Source organism: Barbus barbus, assembly GCF_936440315.1.
Source record: "Barbus barbus genome assembly, chromosome: 45".
NCBI classification, from domain to species: Eukaryota; Metazoa; Chordata; class Actinopteri; order Cypriniformes; family Cyprinidae; genus Barbus; species Barbus barbus.
In genome coordinates this window covers 2,621,863-2,641,052 of record NC_136723.1, presented here as the reverse complement: position 1 = coordinate 2,641,052, position 19,190 = coordinate 2,621,863, and the positions used below count along the sequence as shown (strand labels likewise).

The window sequence follows — 19,190 nt, the reverse complement described above, 5'->3', positions numbered from 1 at the left end:
CAAGATCCACAGTCCACCATACCTTATCAAACACATTTCCCCCTACCTGATTAGACACTGAAAAATTCATGTTTTACTAAATCATGCATCTTCATGCAAAAGCTTGTAAAGCTATATTTATTAAACAGAACTTCTTGTTGGTGGAACACCATTCACTCTTCTAGGGGTATAAAGAGTGTTTGGAGAGACAGTCACAGGAGTCACAACACACGTCTTCAGTGTTTAACCACCGTATCCTAAACCTTATTTAGCCAACACTGGGAAGTCAGCTCATAGAGGACAAAAGAACAACCGTCACGGGGACAGTCGAGGACTCGAGTGCAGGGTTAGACGGGTTTTACTGAAAGTCCAAAAATAAAAACAACAATGATAACAACTACCCCCACAGCACAACACATGCCCAGGAGTTCAGCATGTGCTCAGACCCAAGCGTGTCACGATTCTGTCAGCCAGCACTAGAAAGAAACTCACAGGAGCGACAGGACCGTGACAACAATACCATAAAACTGTCCCGTCAGCCGGAGAGGTGTAGAGCCATGATTCACAACACATGGGCTCACAAATCAGGAAGAAGTTATTATGGATTGTTTTTTTGGCCAAAAGTTAAAATGCCTTAATAATGGATGTTTTTTACAACACACAGCTTTTCACTTCATAGGATCTACTGGTGACCAAACATCTGGACAGGTGACAACAGCCACATCATCAACTGCTCTTTAAAAATATGCATTTTACTTTTAAATATGCATATACTTTTTTCTATCCTATTTATTTTAATACACAAAATCCTCATTAAACACCACAAGTGCTGTTGGGAGCTGTTTACTCACTCATTTTTAAATAAATGGTGAAGGCAATTGTCAGCAAGTTTTAATTTTGGATGAGCTATTCCTTTAAAGCTGTAGTCCTAACCTATTTGCGCTCCTCTGGCGGATAATAAGCAGAACTGCATGCGTCTTGCAGAAGAAGCCGGAACTACTTCTCTCGGGTGAGTCACAGGTACTGGGCTACTCCGCAGCGGTTCCTACCACAACCAGTCTAAAATAGTCCGAATATATACACTTATTAGAGGTGTACCGTAGTGATTCGGGATAAGCCAAAAACACAGTTTGGAAAATGGATTCATCATGTACTCACTTATTATTTAAATGTTGTGAATTATGAACACAAAAAAGTTTTAAGCAGCTTTAATTCGGACCAATCCCAAAAAAACAATGTACCAAACATGGACAGGTGACAATAGCAACAACAACATAATCAATTTCTCTTAAATATGCATTTCCTTAATTTCTTATACATTTTTTCTACCTAGTTATTTTACTTAAATCGTCATCAAACACCACGTGTGATTATGGGATCGGTTCATTAATTCACTCGTTTAGATTTAAACATGACCGAAAGAGTCATGACTTCAGTAATTCGCCCAATCGATTCAGTCCAATAACTCCAAATTATAGAAGAAAAGATTCAAACGGATTCGTGAATCGTTGAATCGTGTCTGATTCATTAAAAAGAATTGGTTCGAAAGCGCGAATCGGACCTCGCGCAGATTTTCCCGCCCACACGCAGAATAATTGCCTCATTTCTGCTCGGTTTCTTCACGCCGTCAACTTCTGCTAAACGTATGCTTTTTTATCTTTATAATATATACTAATATGATTTAATTACTCGGTCTTTAGTAATGCGAATGAAAGACACGAAAGTTTAGCTACTGGTTAGTGTCAAGTATTTAGGCGATAATTGCTAAGAGGCCATTTACTGCTGCGGCCCAATTAGCCGTTTTTGGTGTTAGTACTTCCCTTGGTTTAATTATTTGTATTTAAATTAAGGTGTATTATTATAATAACAGAAAGGACGTTATCTGCTGCCTTTGTTAGATATCACGGTGTTTTAACGTAACGTTATATGAGGTTGTCGTCGAAAGAGGGTTAACCTCGTGCAGAAACTATAATGACCGATTAAAACTGAATTTAAATCCATGAAGTTACCCGATAAGCGAATGATTCTGATGTAGGACATGATCGGCATTGTGTTGTTTTCTGGCAGAGTTCTGGAAGATTGAGCTGAATCATCTCATGATGGATGACTGGGAGGAAGATCAGGTAAAGGCCCAGCACTCATCCTCTAATGCGCTCACATTCACTGCACGAACGCAGATGGGGGTTTGCTTCAATAGAATTGGGAATTTTAGTCACTGTTATTTCTGTTTCGACTTGTATGTTGTTTGAAACGTGAGTTAATTATGTTACAGTGAGTTTGGCAGAAGGTTTGCATTTGGTAGGCGCTTGTATCGGTTGATAAACTCCTATGACTGGGGTTTTTTGGCTAACAGGTACATTAAGTGTTCTGTGATAGGAATCAAACCTGATTCATTTCTTAGTACAGACTTCAGAGCCTAAAATGTATGTCAGATAAGAGAAACATCCAAAATGTGTACTGGATCTGATCCAGAACCAGGGTTGAAAACCACTGCTTTACAAGTTTGAGCTGAAATTAAACCAAATAGAATATTATTACATACGAGTAATGTTATTAACTGAATGTGTTCTTCCTTTTACAGGGACCTGTTGTATCCTGCAGTTCAGGTTTTGGTAAGTCGTTATATATATGTATATATTAGGGATGTCAACGATTAATCGGCGATCGATTAATTGTAGATAAGCGATGTAATCGATAAAAGCTATCGATGGTCGACTAAGCCGTTTCATCTCGTGCAAACGTCTGTGAGTGACGGTGAAGGGGCAAAAGTAATTTACTAATGTATCTAATTTGCATATTAATGCATTGCTGTTGGGACAGCATGTTGAAAAAAGAATTGTTCATAATGGGAGTAATAATTGGCCAGATTTTCATAATATCTAATATTTCATAAAATAGATGTGTAATTTATTTTCCTATTCAATTGTCATGTCTCCCAAAAATCCTTTTAGTCCTGGTGTCCTCCACAGTGGACATGTATGAAATGATGTCCTGTTTCATAACAGGAAGTGATATTTGAATTTGAAAACCCATAACATTTTCCTGAGATGTTGCTTTATGACAAACGATTAGAAAATTATTCAGATTTAAATGACATTAATTTCCATAAGGATGTAAAATGTTTCACTAAATTAAATTTAGCCATCTTTAAAGACCGAGGAGAGGGTGTGGTCATGGTGAAACGTCCAATCATTTAGTATCTCTATAAAGCCCTGAATGTGCTCTGTACAGGACATCCAGACTTATAACTGTGACGTGTGAGGTCTCAGAGAAATACACTCAAATATAATGTCCACTACAGAGGCAACAACTCCATAGCTGGGTCTCAGGAGGATAAATATACACACACAGCTTCCCACATTAATTTGTGAGACTAATCTACATTGAGACATTAAAATATATTCATCTCTCACACAAAAATATTTTATTTTATTTTAAATGGCAAAAGCATTTCAATTAAGATATACATCATTAAATGACAAAAGTCTGGCTGTGTACATTTTTGTACCCATTAAGCACAATCCTGTTCCCATTAAGCTCACATGTTTTATTAAATTTGTTTATTTTAAACAACCTTTTTAATGAATAACTGAAAAATAAAATTTTTTGAAGGTACAAAAAGTCAAGCACAAAAACTAAAATCAAGCAACAAGGCATTCAATTTGATCAGTTATATATTCATAGTGAAGTGTCATCCACGTTCAGCTAAGTAACCCATTCAAAAATCAAATAAAACAAACCAATAAAACATTTAATTCATGGGGATGAACACCGAAACTAGCCTCGTTATGAAGCCTCTTTTTAAATGGATGTTAACTTATCTATAGTCTCTTAAGGCTGGAATAAACTACACGATTTTTGCCCGATTTTCCACAGGTTTACAGTCTGGAGAAGTTGATGCTAGTTGGCAAAGATCTAGGGCTGTAACGTCCCAGTCGATTAGTCGATTAATTGGTCGATATGGTCTGGTTCGACCAAAAATCTGATTGGTCGATTTTTTGCCGCGCTCATTTCATCAGGTGGAAAGCACTAATTGCTAATAGGGGTGTTTTCAGAGCACCCCTGTTTCACAGGTAACAGTCTGTTTTCAGAACACCCCCATTGTTTTCATTTTTTTTGGATTAGCCCAACCCACAGGAGAAGAGAGACAGATAAGTAGGCTTTAGAAGGTTTGATGCTGAATATTATTTATTTAATAATAAGCTAGTGTAAAAACAAGAAGCTGTCTCCTTCCAAAGAACCAGTGTTAATTTCGTTAACGAAGAGGACGACGAAAAATATTCGTTAACGAACCTTTTTTCTGTGACTAAGACGAGAAGTTGACGAGATAAAATTAATATCTGATGATAAAAACTATGACGAAATGTATGCGCGTCTTCGTTAACGAGACGAGACGGGACTAAAATGTTATTTGAGGACTACCGGACATTCAAAATGCATCCTATAGGCTAAGTTGACTGTCTTGTCTTTTAAAATGTGCGTCCCTGTCACTGGATCGCAATCAGATGAGGGGCGTTTGTATATCTCACAGTATGGCAGCCGCAGTGGGCGGATACGCTACCAAAACGCAAACTAGCGATCTGAAACAATGGCCTCAGCAACTGAATGGTTATAGGGATAGGGTGACCAGACATCCCGTTTTTCCCAGGAGTCACAATTCGTTGTTGATTAACTTAAAGTTAGTGAAGGCGCGATAGGCGGAATAGGATAGAAGTGCTCCACTTTCTCAGTTCTCACACAGCGCGCGATCTGTTCTCAGTTCTCACAATATTGCGCAATTGCGCTGTGCCCACTGTTTGTGTTAGTTTTGAGCCTAAGATGCTTTATTTTTCAGTTATGCACTTTATTTGGTTTCTGCTCTTGTTTGTTTAATAAATATTATTTTTTTATTAAAGTGGACGCGCCTTTTGTGTTTATTAAGAGTAAAAGCTTTAAGCCTATTCGTGTCTCAGCCGCGAAGCTGAGCTCTTATCTTCAGCCTCGCTCTGTGCGAGCTGCGCAGAGCGGCTGAAATGATAGTGTCTGACAGTTATACTTATAACATATGACAAAAATAATTTTCTAAATTATGTTGCACATTCCTCAAAAGTTCTTGTGATATCACTAGTTGACAACATAGTACTGTTTTCAGAAATCACAGGCTATGATATTGCGCAGGTGCACGTGATGCACCGCTGTCAGAGACGACAGACTCGTGTGTCAGACTCATTTCAGTGCAAAATAATTAGGTCAAAAACGATTTAATATACTGCAAATAGCCTATTAGTTTTTTATGTTTATTTATAATTAATTTAGGCAGACAACAAGGCTACCAAGTACTGAGCACAGTGCGTATCTAATTAATGTAACATACGTTTTTTTTCTCTCCACAACGTCATTTTTAGTCGATTTTTAGTCGAAAGTTTCAGGACTTCAGTCGACCAAGATTTTCTTTGGTTGATTACAGCCCTACAAAGATCAGAGCCAGTCTGCAGATTTGAGTCGACAGAATCCAAAGAAAATCGATTAACTTAAAGTGACAACCATCAGTTAATATGTAGTCTGTTTCTGAAGTATTTACACAGAGGTTCAATGTGGAAGAGCTTAAAGAGAGCACACTGAGCTTAATTGGAGCAGCAACAAGTTTTTATCAATTTCATGTAATATTAAAATGACAAGATTTTGCAAAATAAATAATCTAGGTAATGTTTTAAGTTCATACATATTTTATGAACAACTATTATTAACTATCAATGAAATTATTCTTTTTCTTATTAATGTCACACTGAAGCTGTGTTATTTTTTTCAAAGTAGTGTACCCTTTAAGCTCACCGTAATATGAAGTCTTTAAAAATTACAGCACTGTGAAACGACAGACCAGCAATAAACTGTCAATTTATAATATTATGGATGTAAAAGTACAAGCCAGTAATGCCTGTGAAGTAATATATTAGCGTAGCTCACAATCTTATACAGCTAGTCAGCTAACTGTGTTCTGGAGCAGTGGTTCCCAACCTTTTTTTCAGGGGACCCCTATTTTAACATTTAATTTTTTCACTGACCCCCCACAAAAAAAATTAAATAAATATATCATACATATACATCATTAAATAAACAAAAAATATTGGTTGGATGACATATTAAAATAAAGCTTTGACAGAGTTTTAAAATGATAAACCTTACATTTCATACTTAAAACCATTTATAAGAAAAGAGATGAGTCAAAATGATGAATGATTATAGTTGATTATATTACAACTGTGCATAAAATTTGTTCTGGTTTTTGCGTTGATTTGAACAATAATGCGAGACAGGCCAAAGTGGGCGACGATAAAAATCTTTCTTATTAAAAACTAAGAACAAAGATACACATTACAAATACATATAATATATAAATAAAACAAACAAACAGTGCTTTATTTCCAGGTACACTAGGTGTATTTAGCAGGAGCATTCAAGAAATTGAATGAACAAATATAAACAAACTAGATAGACTGATTCCTGAAGCAACTGTATTCAAGTTTTTCAGTCAAGAATAGTGAGTGATTTTTCTCTTTGCGTTTTGCTGTTTTATTAATGTTAAATGAATAGTTCCCCCAAAAATAAGTCATCTGTCTGTCAATTGTCATGTTTTATTTTTATACCATCATTTGCTCAAAAGTTGTTTTAAACCTGAGTGTTTCTTTCTTCTGCTGAACATAAATGCTATTGTGAAGAACGTGGAAAACCAAACAGTTGCTGGTCCACAGTGACTTCCATAGGATTTTTTCCTACTATCAAAGTCAATGTGGACCAGCAACTGTTTGGTTACCCTCATTCTTCAAAATATCATGTTTTGTGTTCAGCACAAGAAAGAAATTAATACAGGTTTGGGACAACATGTGAGTAAATAATAACAGAAATTAAATTGTAGGGTGAACTCTCTTTAATGACAGTCGGCAGCATGTTTCGTGTCCTGTCCCTTTAAGACCTGCACGCATCTATCCATTTTTCTCTCAACGGTTTACTTTCATTTTAGACCTAACCGAGTCTATATGTAAACCTTGTGTGTTTTGACAGCATTAGCGCAAAAGATAACTTGGTTCAGTAATCAGGCGCTGTTTGAAAGGGTTTTAGTGCGCGTGCTTCAGGTGTATGCGCTCAGAAAAAGCGCACGTCAGACCAGCGCGAATGAAACGTTTAACCGGCAAGGCTTGTATGCAAATAATGTACTTGTGCAAATAAGTGCAGTGTCCTGTAAGAGTAACTCTACTGCTGTATGTTGTGTTGTACAGTATATAGAGACGGAGGCGCCAGAACTGTATTTGATGGAATGTTTTCTGTCGCACGATACTATGATATTCCTTCAAAAGCAGATCCTGGAGAGATTTTATAGTTCACGATCAAAAATCGTCATATTGCACACCCCTAATTCATTCATTTTAATTAATATAATTTCCCTCTGTAAAACCTTTCACTGCTTTCCGCCATATTTTCAAACAAAACGAAACCTACGCTGCATGCTGCGACTGTGTGAGATTGTTACTACCTTTGCTTAATGTTGGACAGTATTTAGGTGAGTTTTTATAATCCAAATGGTTTTAATCACAATACAGAATATTAAACGGTAGGCACTAACTGTCGGGAATTTCATCTTGTGGTCAAACTAGAGTGAGCTTGGCGACCCCTTGTAAATCTTTAACGACCCCTAGTGGGGGTCGGGACCCCCAGGTTGGGAACCACTGTTCTGGAGCATCTGCGCTGTGTTGCTAAAACTATCTTTTGGATCTAATGTAATTATTTCCCACATCCAAGTTCCATGTTATAATATGCAAAAGTGGGCAACGAATGAACGTGCTTTTCCTGCATGTAAACCGCGCATGCGCGTGACACTGCTGACGTAGAACACTCGTGCTGCGCCTTGTTAACATTCAGAGGGGAGCGTGCGCATGCGTCGTGATGCTCTCCGAAATAAAGTTATTTGAAAAACAAAAACTTTCTGAATGTGTGGAAACTGATCTGAAGGTGGCTTAACATCATCAGTAAACAGTTCCTCCAGCAAAACAATGTTTGGTGCCCATATGTACAAAAACACACACAGGATATTAATTTGGACAACTATGTGAATATATCAGTGTTCATGCAAAAATGTTATAAAGATCAGTGCACAGAGAGTGTGCACATAGGCTGTTAATATGATTTGTGTGCCTAATGTACGAGTCCTGTATGTCACTATAATAGTCTTTACTTTGCACTTGAATAGTTTGCATATTACATGCTTGTGCAGTAGCTGGTAGGGAGGTAATGATGCACTGCGAGCCGGTTGAAAATCGGTTCAAATATGTGACAATTCAAATTGGTTGAGATGCTAAACAAATCGCGATACAATTGACCGTTCGCAAAGACCCGCCCTCCTTAGTTACTGTTGCTATCCCCGACAAACAATGCCACTCTCACACTTAGGGATGCATCGATCCGATACTCGGGATCGGTATCGGATCCGATACGGTCATTTCCTGCGGATCGGGTATCGGTCAGACGAGACCGATCCAAATCCGATATTGTGCGTATACTATTGTGTTATTGTTGAGCCCCACGAAAGGCACAAAAAATATTTTAAAGCACCATAAAGTTTTCGTGCACTATATTTCAAGTGTTCTGAAGCTGTTCCATAGTTTAATGTGAGGTACAGACGAATATTTAAGTTGTTAAATTCAAGTTCAGGTAAACTCTTCTCTCTGCTGCGGCTGTCTGTCATCCTCCATTCAGCAATCAAACTGCGTGTCACCTTCGGTTAATACAGTCAAACTCTCTTCAACAGCGGCACAGTAGCTGAGGTTTAAAGGATCAATAAACTAACGCACAGATTTAATACACTACGCAGGGCTCCAGACAAAAAAATCGAGTAAGGAGCCATTGGCTCCTATAAAAGAAAAACTTAGGTGCCAAATTGTTTTTTTAGGTGCCACAGAATAAAAGTGGTTTATTTTATTATTATCATTTTATTTTTCCCCCCTATTTTAACATTTCAATCATTTTGTCATGTGTTTATGTCTTATCTTTTCTAGGCTTTATCAGCATTTTAATCCATCTTGTAGATGATCAGGTCGACCGGGGGACTAAGGTTCACTTAAAGTGTGAATTAAGTGTCTTTTACAGCTTGAAATATACAGTCACAAAGAATTGTTCGTTACACAGAATCTGTACCAATATCATGGACCATAAGCATCACTTGGCAACTGAGTGCAGTGCATCCTATAAATGTTGTCACGTCTTTCACACATTCAGTCTGTTTTTCTTCATTAGTAAAATGCAATTTTATAGGAGGAGTTGAATCATGTACAACTAGGGTGACCAGACGTCCCGAAAAATTCGGGACAGTCCCGAAATCTAAGCTGCTGTCCCGAATCCCGAATCCCGCTCTAATTGTCCCGAAAATTATACTGAAGCAAAATCTTAAATAGTTATTGTCTGATAAAACATAAAAAACTGTCCGTGGAGCGAGGTTGAGTCATCCTTGTTTTTTTTTTTTGGTTCATTAACTTCAGTTTGAAGTATAAAAATAGCCTAACGTTACTTCTATATTATATAAAATTATATGTATATGTAGGCTACTTATATTCATAAAAACATGATTGGTTCAGTCACTTTCGTTTGAAATTCATTATCTTTATTATTCATTATTCATTACCCCCCCGTCCCCCCCCGTCCCGAATTTCAACCAATCTCATCTGGTCACCCTATGTACAACACAATAAGTAAAAATATTAATATGCAACAGCGCATGAATATAGCAAAACGCTCCTCTTTATAGTTATTTTTCTAGCTGACTGATGAGTTTATGGACACTGAGTGGTTATTCTGAGGTAAATGTATTACAATGCAATGTTTACAAGCTTTATACATTTCCTCGGTTTGAAACAATGAGCTTTTACATAAAACATTTCAGTAAGTTGTACTATAGGCTTTCTTATTGCCTACCTTTTGATCATGTTCATTTCATACTATAGTAGTAAATCGAAATATATAATGGGTTCACTTGCTGCTTTAACTGAGGTGCTAAAGAGATCGCGCCTGAGCATTAAGTGCGATACTCTCCGCTCGCGCGATCCGGACGCATACACGGACCGTGTGGACGCGGGGTACTGGTGTTTATATTACCCAAAGTGTGCGCTTGTCGTCCGCATTAAAGAGCACCCAAACCGCATCATTTGAATTTCGTAGCATTTTAAAGCTGATACTTTGTTTATTAAAAAGTAAGACAGCACAAAGCTTTTTGCGATTACTGGATGGCAAGTGCGCTTCAAATAACAGGAAGTCCATGCATTAACAGAACACAGCATATAGACTAAGATCTCGATAAGAAGATCGACCGGACAAGTGTAAATGCATCTGGTTGTTGAAACCACATATGGTAATTTTACTCCTCCCATAATATTAAAATAATAGACGTGTGAGAGCGTTTTATAGGCTATATGGCATGTTATAGTCAGATATGACAGCGCAATGCAACAAGCATCACCGCGGATGAGTAGCGGAGTATTTCTTCAGCAAGCGACGCGCAAACTGAATGAACCTGAAAGTAAGCCGCAGATGCTCAACACACAATCTTCTTCATTAAAAGTAGCGAGACCAGCCTATCTTTCCAGTGCTGATGCCGCGCTCTCTTGATATTGAAATTAGCTGATAATTAATAAAATTATCCGTTGCTTTCATTGACGTGAACTCCGTTATATTTGCATATGAAGCGGGAATTGAAGAACGGATTTATATCCGTTTTGCGAAGACACATTTATGTGGCCAAGTGTAAATGGGGAAACGTTTTAACAAATCATATAGATATCCGATCAGAGAAAATGCATGAAGTGAGCAGGTGTAAACAGGCCCTTTCAGGTCTCTCTCACTGCGTTCAGCAGACTGTGTGCGGCAGAGACGAGGACTGTTTGAAACTCTTTTCAGTAAAACTTTGATGCGCATCGTCTTATGTAAGTTTAATACGTGAACATAACAAAAGATGTGAGCGCAAAACAATCGGGAAAAAAGTCCTTTCATGCAAATTATATATAGTCGCCAGTGGCGACCTCAGCAAAAACTTCACTCGCAAATTAATATTTTTGGACCATTTTAGTCGCAGTTTGGAGCCCTGCTACGCATCAATATCTTTTCCCTTTGTACTTTGAACTTTTCTGTGCAGACTCGGAGGGCTAAAATTGTGCACCCATGATTTTTCTAGAGTATCTTTTGCTGCTGAATTATCCACTAACCTAGTTTATAAATAGTATTTTTGTCATAGATTATGATTTTATATATATATATATATATATATGTATATATATATTAGTGCTGTCGATCGATTAAAAAAATTAACTAATTAATCACACATTTTTCTAAAATGAATCGTGATTAATCACGCTTAACTCCACCTAACATTCAAGTTTTTAAATAAACAATCTTCAAATGTACAATGTACAAACAACATAAAGACAGTATATTTTTAATATTTCTTTAATGGTATCTTTTTTATGATTGAAGGCCAGCATCACTGATATCAATACTACTGATGTCTCTATAAAAAATTTTTGCCCCCTGAATATTTAACCATTGACTGTAGCCATTCAGCATTACAGTATAATTGAGAGCGATCACTTTTAACATTTATTAGACTTAACGTCTAATTTAAGTGAACTTAAAACAATCTTCACATGAACCCATTATAATAAATGACATATTTAGCTAGCTGTGCCCTACAGCAGAAATATACAGAAAATGAATACTTACCAAACACTAAATTCTAAATTAAATATAGATGAACCCCTTAAAACTATAAAAGTTATTGATTTGCTTTTTTTTTCTTTTGTTCTTGGAGTAATAGACATCACAGCAGCTGGTTATTATCTTATTTGCCTGCTATTGCTTTAAAAGCTGCTGCTGCTGAAGGTGATGGGGATCTGACATGTATCTTATTTTCTCACAAATCTCTTTACATTTTCTGACTCACTTCAGGTCTGAAAGTCTCAACTAATGAGCGGATGAGTTGAATTGGGTATTTTAGACGAGGGAGACAGTGCTAGGGTGCCTCGGGACAGTTTTTAAAACCATTTCAGAGACATGTACTTAAATGTGACGCATATATAACATAGGCTATTGCATGCATGCACACAGTTTAAGGCAGCTTTAATCGCCTTTTTGGAAACTTCATGCCTGAACTGACGGCATAACTACGACATTGCATGCACGTAGTTTCTTTCGCTGTATGATATGAAATGATATAGGCTACAGCGCGCACCGGCACCTTTGTGCGTGTATTTGAAGAGTGCGCGCTACGAGCACAGTATCTTTTACGCGCTTGTTTGACGTATAGAGCACGTGTCTGAAACTTCTCCCGTTTGATGTGGTCATAAAGACATTCTGCATCTAAATAAACGCAATCCTTTGCAAGAAAAAAAGAGACAGAGGCAGCAGTTGCAAATGGGGTGGCCAACCCTAGCCCCGCCCCTGCGTTAATTGCATTAAATATTTTTATCGCGTTAATCTGAAAATAATTAATAGCATGCGTTAACGCGCTAACTTTGACACCACTTATATATATATATATATATATATATATATATATATATATATATATATATATATATATATATATATATATATATATATATATATATATATATATATATATATATATATATATATATATATATATATATATATATATTTTTTTTTTTTTTTTTTTCATTTAAAATGAAGTTATCTAGGCTATATGTAGATTGTTTAACACACAAGCGTGATGATCAGGTCAACACAGAGAAGTATAGAAATTCTAGGCTACATTGATTAAAAAAAACAGCTGGTATCGGATTGGATCGGTATCTGAAAAAATGGTATCGTTGCATCCCTACTCGCACTACACCATGTTCTCACACAGAAAAAAATAAGTCTGCAAGTTGTCAGTTTCCTCTTTGCTCTGCTGACAAGACAGAGCAGGTTACTTCTGGAATGAAACAAGGTCTCAGGACTCTCAGCTTTCAAATTTTGTTTTTTGTTTGGTCAAGTAATTCAAACAATAAATACCGTTTTGTGGCTCTTTAATGTGTCATGACAGATCGACTTTATTGCCTCAGTTCAAACACGTGAACCAATCTTTTCATATTTACGAAAAGCACGAAATGAACATGAATATTTTTTCAGCCGCAGAACACACCATTGGTTAAGGCTAGAAGGGATACAGCTGCAGCTACCGAGCATGTGCATTTACATATTTTAATGTGAAACCAATGAAAATGGCTTAAAAGAGCACATAGCGCCATAGTTTCATCACTTTAGAGTGTCGCAGTGACCGTCTTTTTGCAGTAAAGGACCTGTCATGGTTTAATAAGTGGGAAGATAACATGAAGCGATGTGAGGTCAGCTGCATTGAAAACAAATGAGAGCACATGCATATACAGTAGGGGTGGAACGGTTCAACTTGCACTCGGTTCGGTTTGCATTACGGCTTTAGAGTCACGGTTTCGGTACGGTTTGGTATGTGCTACGTTTAGGGAAAAACTATACTGTCAAATAAAAATAAAGAAAATAAGAATAATCTATCTAACTACAAGCAACAGCACATATACAATAGAGTAAAAATACAAATAAGCTTGTAATTATTTTTTAATTTTAAAATTAATATTAAGTGCTGTCACTTTACGAGAATGCACCGATTTTTTTTTTCTCTATCAAAGTCAGTGTGGACCAGCAACTGTTTGGTTAACCACGTTCTTCAAAATATCATCTTTTGTATTCAGCACTAGAAAGAAATTAATATAGGTTTGGGACAACGTGAGCGAGTAAATAATGACAGAAATTAAATTCTGAACATAATTCACAACAATATGGGAGTGATAACTGTATTAACTCCCGAAAAATACAGGTAGTGGCAACCGCATTTACAGAAACTCTACGCAGTGTGTACTGAACTGAACAACTAGTTGTTAATGACGTATTTGAATGTGCATCAGAAATGTTTCTTCGGTATGTGAGATGCAAGAAAATAACAGTGAAAAGCACATTTTGACACGAGGCTAGGTGCGCTCACGAGCCCTGCGGTAGTGTCAGTGTTGCCAGATCTTCATAGAAAAACAACAATAGGCAAGCACGAAAAACACAAACACCCAAATGCTGTTTTCTAACACCAAAAAAATCATCTCATATCCGCAACAGACCACTTTATTTTCACTTTAACTCCATAAAGTGCCTATCTTTATGAGCTAAGACCAGACAACGTGCCTAAAAGTGCTTGTAAATATGAGGACATGGAAACACACTGCAAGAGGCGCTCTCTAAAGCAGCCTCCTGAGCATAAAACGCAAAGTCTTTAGCCAAAAAATGGCAGATACCAAACAGCTAAATTCTTCACTGCTACAGATCTATATAACTGCCTCACTAATGTAATATACTTTTTCAAAAGTGCAAGGTGTCTTAAAAACAGGCTAAAGAGCAGATGTTTCAGCCCATGCTTTCTTTTTTCAGCCAGTGCACTTCTGACTTTTTTTCACTTTTGCATGTGAAAAATAAAATATACTTTTGATGGACCTTTTTTGGTTTGCTTGCATTTTTCCAGAGTTCAGAAAACTTTGGCTACCTGGTTGACTATACTTTTTTTTTTTTTCTTTTTTTTCTTTTTTTTCCTTCTATGCACCTGAGCACTCATTGGCTCTTTATTTATTTTTATTTTTTTTGTGTGCACAATTCCGGCTTGATGAATATTTTTTCAAAATATCTGCATATTTAAAGGACTTGAATGTACACTCAAATGAATGTTAAATTTCAAATGCACTGTTGTTTTACTTGCAGGCCTGAGCTCTAGAGGTGCAGACGGAGGATTCAAGAGCTTCTATACAGGTTCACTCTCCCGTTTTGTACATGCAGTCATTTGTAGCTCCTTTTTTTCAGACAAAAGCAAATACAAATATTGACTGACTTTTACAGCGATGCCTATAGCACAGCAATCCCTAATGTCCTGCAGACTTCATTTCCAACGCTGCTCCAACACACTGTCTGTGGTTATCAAGTAATCCTGAATGCCTAGACTAGCTGGTTCATGTGTGTTTGAGGTTGGAGATGAAATCTGCAGGACGATCGCTTTCCAGCAGCAGGATTGTTTTGCAGCTATGGACTAGAAATATTAGATGCTAACGTTTTTTTTTATTTTATGCTCATTAGCAGCTGCTTTTAGACAGCCTGCTTTATTCTCTCAGTTCAATCCTAACACATGCAGATTCTCTCTCTAAATTCCACTACCTAGAGTAAATCCAGTAACAAAATGCATTTTGCACTTCTGTAAATTACTGAAGGATGTGCACAGAATGTGGTTAATCATTCAGTAGAGGAGTGGCAACTGAGTTTAGTTGCGCTGTGTAAATTGTGTGCGAGTAGCAATTCACAAAGTGCTTTTTATTTGTAGGAGGTACAGGAAACGGGAAGGCAAACAATGAAGGTTTGTTCATTTTTTTTAATTAAATTTTTTTATTTTTTTAGTTTTTATGAATTTATGCAATCCTGAAGGGAATTTCTGTGTTGCAAGGCTCCAGAACACAACTAAAATCGTCGCAAATGCAACAAAAATGTGCTACAAATGTTCTTTTAAAATTTACTAGGACTGCCAGCTAATTTTAAACAAATGAATTAATTGCACAGATTTCTGTGATCACAATTAATCAAGTGTATTGTGTAGAAACTGGCCCTGCTGCTGGGTTGTTGCCCTTCTCCGGTCCTGTCCTCATGTAACGGACCATCTCCTGGTATTCCTATCTAAATGCAAATATAATCAGAATTAGTGCTGGGCGGTATGACCAAAAATTTTAATCGTGGCATTTTTCCAAATTATACCAGTTTCGCGGTCTATGACGGTATTAATTTTTTTCATGCATGACCGAGTGTTAACCACATTTTCTACTGATTGAGAGGAAAAACTGCAGTAGACTGACTTAGAATGTCATGAGTGAATATTGTAGAAAAATTCCACATTAATAGTGACTAAACATGACCCATTAATACATGTTAACCAGGAGACACTCTCATTTATAATCGTGACATCGTCTGATAAAATCAACATGCATCATTTAAAGAGCGGCTATGTGGTGGTTTTGGCTATTATTTTTTGTGTCATGCAGCGCACTGCCTGCGTCTGAGTAAAAAAAAGTCAAGTCACCTTTATATAGCGCTTTCAACAATACAGATTGTGTCAAAGCACTTAACAGTATCAAATTGGAGGATAGAGTGTCAGTAATGTATAAAAATAAGATTAAACACTCAATTTTCAGTTAAATTTAACAAATTAAATAAAATAAAAAAAACAACAAACAAATAGCGCATATTAACAGGTGAGCTATGCTCATATTTATAGTTCCATACAGTCAGTTAGCGACAGGTGCATGGAAATGCAGTTTTGTACTCATTTACTGATGAGTCTGCTGCGGTACAGCCAGCTGAATGCACTGCTGCTCTGCCGCTCACTGCACAGAACAGACGCCGAGAGAGTCAGATCTCGTGCTTGCGGGACCATAGCTAAGGTTTATCCAAAAATGTCAATAGGTTTGTCAGTATGTACCTTTTTAAAAGCCGCTAAAAAGTGAAAGTTGCTAAATATAATGCTGAAGTCACACTCGTGTGTGTGTGTGTGAGACGTGGGAGCTAATGGCAGCGGGTGGTGGATATTTGTGGCGGAGTTCACGTTCTACAGCTTCAGTTTAAGAACTTTCACGCTTGCACTGTGTCCTAACTACACGCGATTAAAAGGTATCTTTTCCATGTTAAAAGCCCGCCCACACACGCCTCTGATTGGCTGTGATATTTGATTGATTCTGTCGCATGTAGTGTGGACCGCCACACTGCATTTCGCTGGAATCCTGTCGCGTCGCGTGTACAGCCGTGTACTCGCCACAGTGCAACAGTGAAAAGAGACCCTCTCAAACGGTGTCGCGTTCCGAACATTGTTTAAACGACACATTTTGTATTTATATAACCATTATAGTATTGTGGTATTTAAAAAATTCATATAAGAAAAAAGAACACCGGAATTTGGTATGAACCAGTATACCGCCCAGCACTAATCAGAATCAATTAGAATGAGTTTCAAATTCAATCTAATTTATACAAACAAACACAATTTATATAACAAAGCTCTTCTAAACCACTGAGCAATTCTGTACTTTGTCAATCTTTCAGCTCCTAATAATGTTTTTGGGAGTCAGTGGTCTGGAGCCCTTTGTTGGTTGTCACATGTTTATTAGAAACTATTACTTGATTAAGCAATTCACGTTATTAACAAGTTTAAAATGGTATATATCAGATTCTAGTGTGATTTGGAATAGAGATGGGCGATATGGGCTTAAAAATATACCACGATAATTTCTGGTATTTATTGCGATAACATCAATGACGATAATTCAAGGAATCCACTTATGCATCCACTAAGAGACAAAAAAATCAAAAAATCCTGTGTCTTTAGAGAAAAGTATTATCTTTCCTATTTGTACCCTGGTGATGTGAGCATTACTGAATACACAGGTAATGGAATGAATATTTAATTCATACTGGAAACCGGAGGGTGCTCTTGCGCAGAAACTCCACATATGCATTCCAGAAGTAATTGCACTGATGATGCTCCAGGAAATCCCTAATATGGACAAAGACATCCAGTTATCGCTGAATAAATTGCAGATAGAGAGAAATTTTAACTGGGGAAACTTGAAGACCATAAACATAGAATTGCGACAATATATGGTTTTTCTGTGTTCAAGCAATCTTGGGTATTTTTATTAGGGTGAGGTCTATTTATAATGCAATGCTAGTCGACATGGTCTTTATCACGGTATATAATACTATAGAATAGTGTGATTTTTGCCTCATTCTGTGATGTGAAACCACGTCTGATCAAAGTCATTTCAAATGCTCGACTGATGTTATGAAGTTAATTTGGAGAAAAAGCATGTCAAGAAATGTTTGTTGGACAACAGGTTTGTAAACGGGCTCATACACATGCAAAACTGTGCTACATTTATTCAAGACTCAAGACAGATTTTTGTTGCACTGTACAGCCCTGACCAAACCAGTTCCAGGCTGTTGAAGAAGCTCCTCTTTTAGCAATGTATTCCTCAATTTCACGTCCTCCTTCCGCCATGTTGCTCCGCACGGTCGCACACAGAAATGTCAACAACTAGGCTTTATTGTTATCGCGGGAAAACTTAATTCTTATCGTGGGGAGAATCTTTACCGGTATATTGCAAGCGATAATATATCGCCCATCCCTACTTGGAAACTATGATTCCTGAAAGCTAATGTAAGGATACAGCTCTAAATCAGATCTAAAGTGTGTCCTTGTGTTTGAAGATGTTGATGGCAGCTCATGGAAGACGACTGCTGGTGATGGATTCAGGGGCAGAGGTGAGTAGATGAACTTATTAAATAATTATAAAGCATAACTACATCAGTGTTCTCACAGACAGCGTTTCATCAACACCTAAGTGCAGTTTTTTGGGGGGGATGGGTGGGATAGCTGCTTTAGTCGATCAGAAACAAGGACTCGAGAGTGCTGTAGCTTAAAATTTGTTACAAATTTGTAGTGAAGTTGAATTAACTTGTGGATGTGGACCACATTTCTTTTCAAATGGCCATTTTATGCAAAATTTGTGTGAAAACTGCATATGAATGTTTACAAACAAAACATGATTAACCAAAACCACTTTCACACTAAAATTAATTAAAATTATTGAAGAAAATGTTTGTTTGAGTGATGGAAGGTAAAAGAAGAAATTCACGTTAAAACGAGGTTTAGAAACCCATGTTAGTTACACGGAAAGTTTTTGTGAGAAATTTGGATGTGCGTATAAATATGAACAATTTAACCAGTTATTAATGAATGAGAATCATCGACTGTACAGCATCCCTGATTAGGGAGGTGCAGAACTACATATTTTTAAAATAGTCTTTTCAGGGGGTTGCGTAAACGACAGAACTAGATTTAAACTTTGTAAATCTGAGTCCAAGGTTGTTTGTGTGCAACTGCTGTAAGCTTATGTACATCGTGTCAGACCAGCATTGCTTATGATATGTTTTTAGGAGGCAGGGGAGGATCACGAGGAGGAAGAGGCGGCTTCAGAAATACCTTTAAATCAGGTGATGTTACATTCATCCTTCATTCCCCTCAGCAGAAGTCTGGTTTCAGTCAATTTTGATGATATACCAAAAAAAAAACATAAGCTGCCTCAAATAAT

At 37.1% G+C, this 19,190-nt stretch overlaps 1 protein-coding gene across 4 annotated transcripts in view; it reads left to right on the top strand.

The window, feature by feature from the left end:
• Window positions 1-1,380: 1,380 nt before the first annotated feature.
• LOC306864158 (ATP-dependent RNA helicase DDX4-like) overlaps window positions 1,381-19,190 on the top strand; it is a 36,747-nt gene continuing 18,937 nt past the window's right edge. The window contains exons 1-6 of one of the 4 annotated variants that reach the window (XM_079407908.1): window positions 1,381-1,622; window positions 2,047-2,102; window positions 2,561-2,591; window positions 15,380-15,412; window positions 18,307-18,360; window positions 19,036-19,092. In XM_079407908.1, coding sequence (XP_079264034.1) covers window positions 2,076-2,102; window positions 2,561-2,591; window positions 15,380-15,412; window positions 18,307-18,360; window positions 19,036-19,092 — 202 coding nt within the window. In that variant the 5' untranslated portion in view covers window positions 1,381-1,622; window positions 2,047-2,075. The remainder of the gene's footprint in view (window positions 1,623-2,046; window positions 2,103-2,560; window positions 2,592-15,379; window positions 15,413-18,306; window positions 18,361-19,035; window positions 19,093-19,190) is intronic. The other 3 variants (XM_079407910.1, XM_079407909.1, XM_079407911.1) reach the window with 3 other exon arrangements.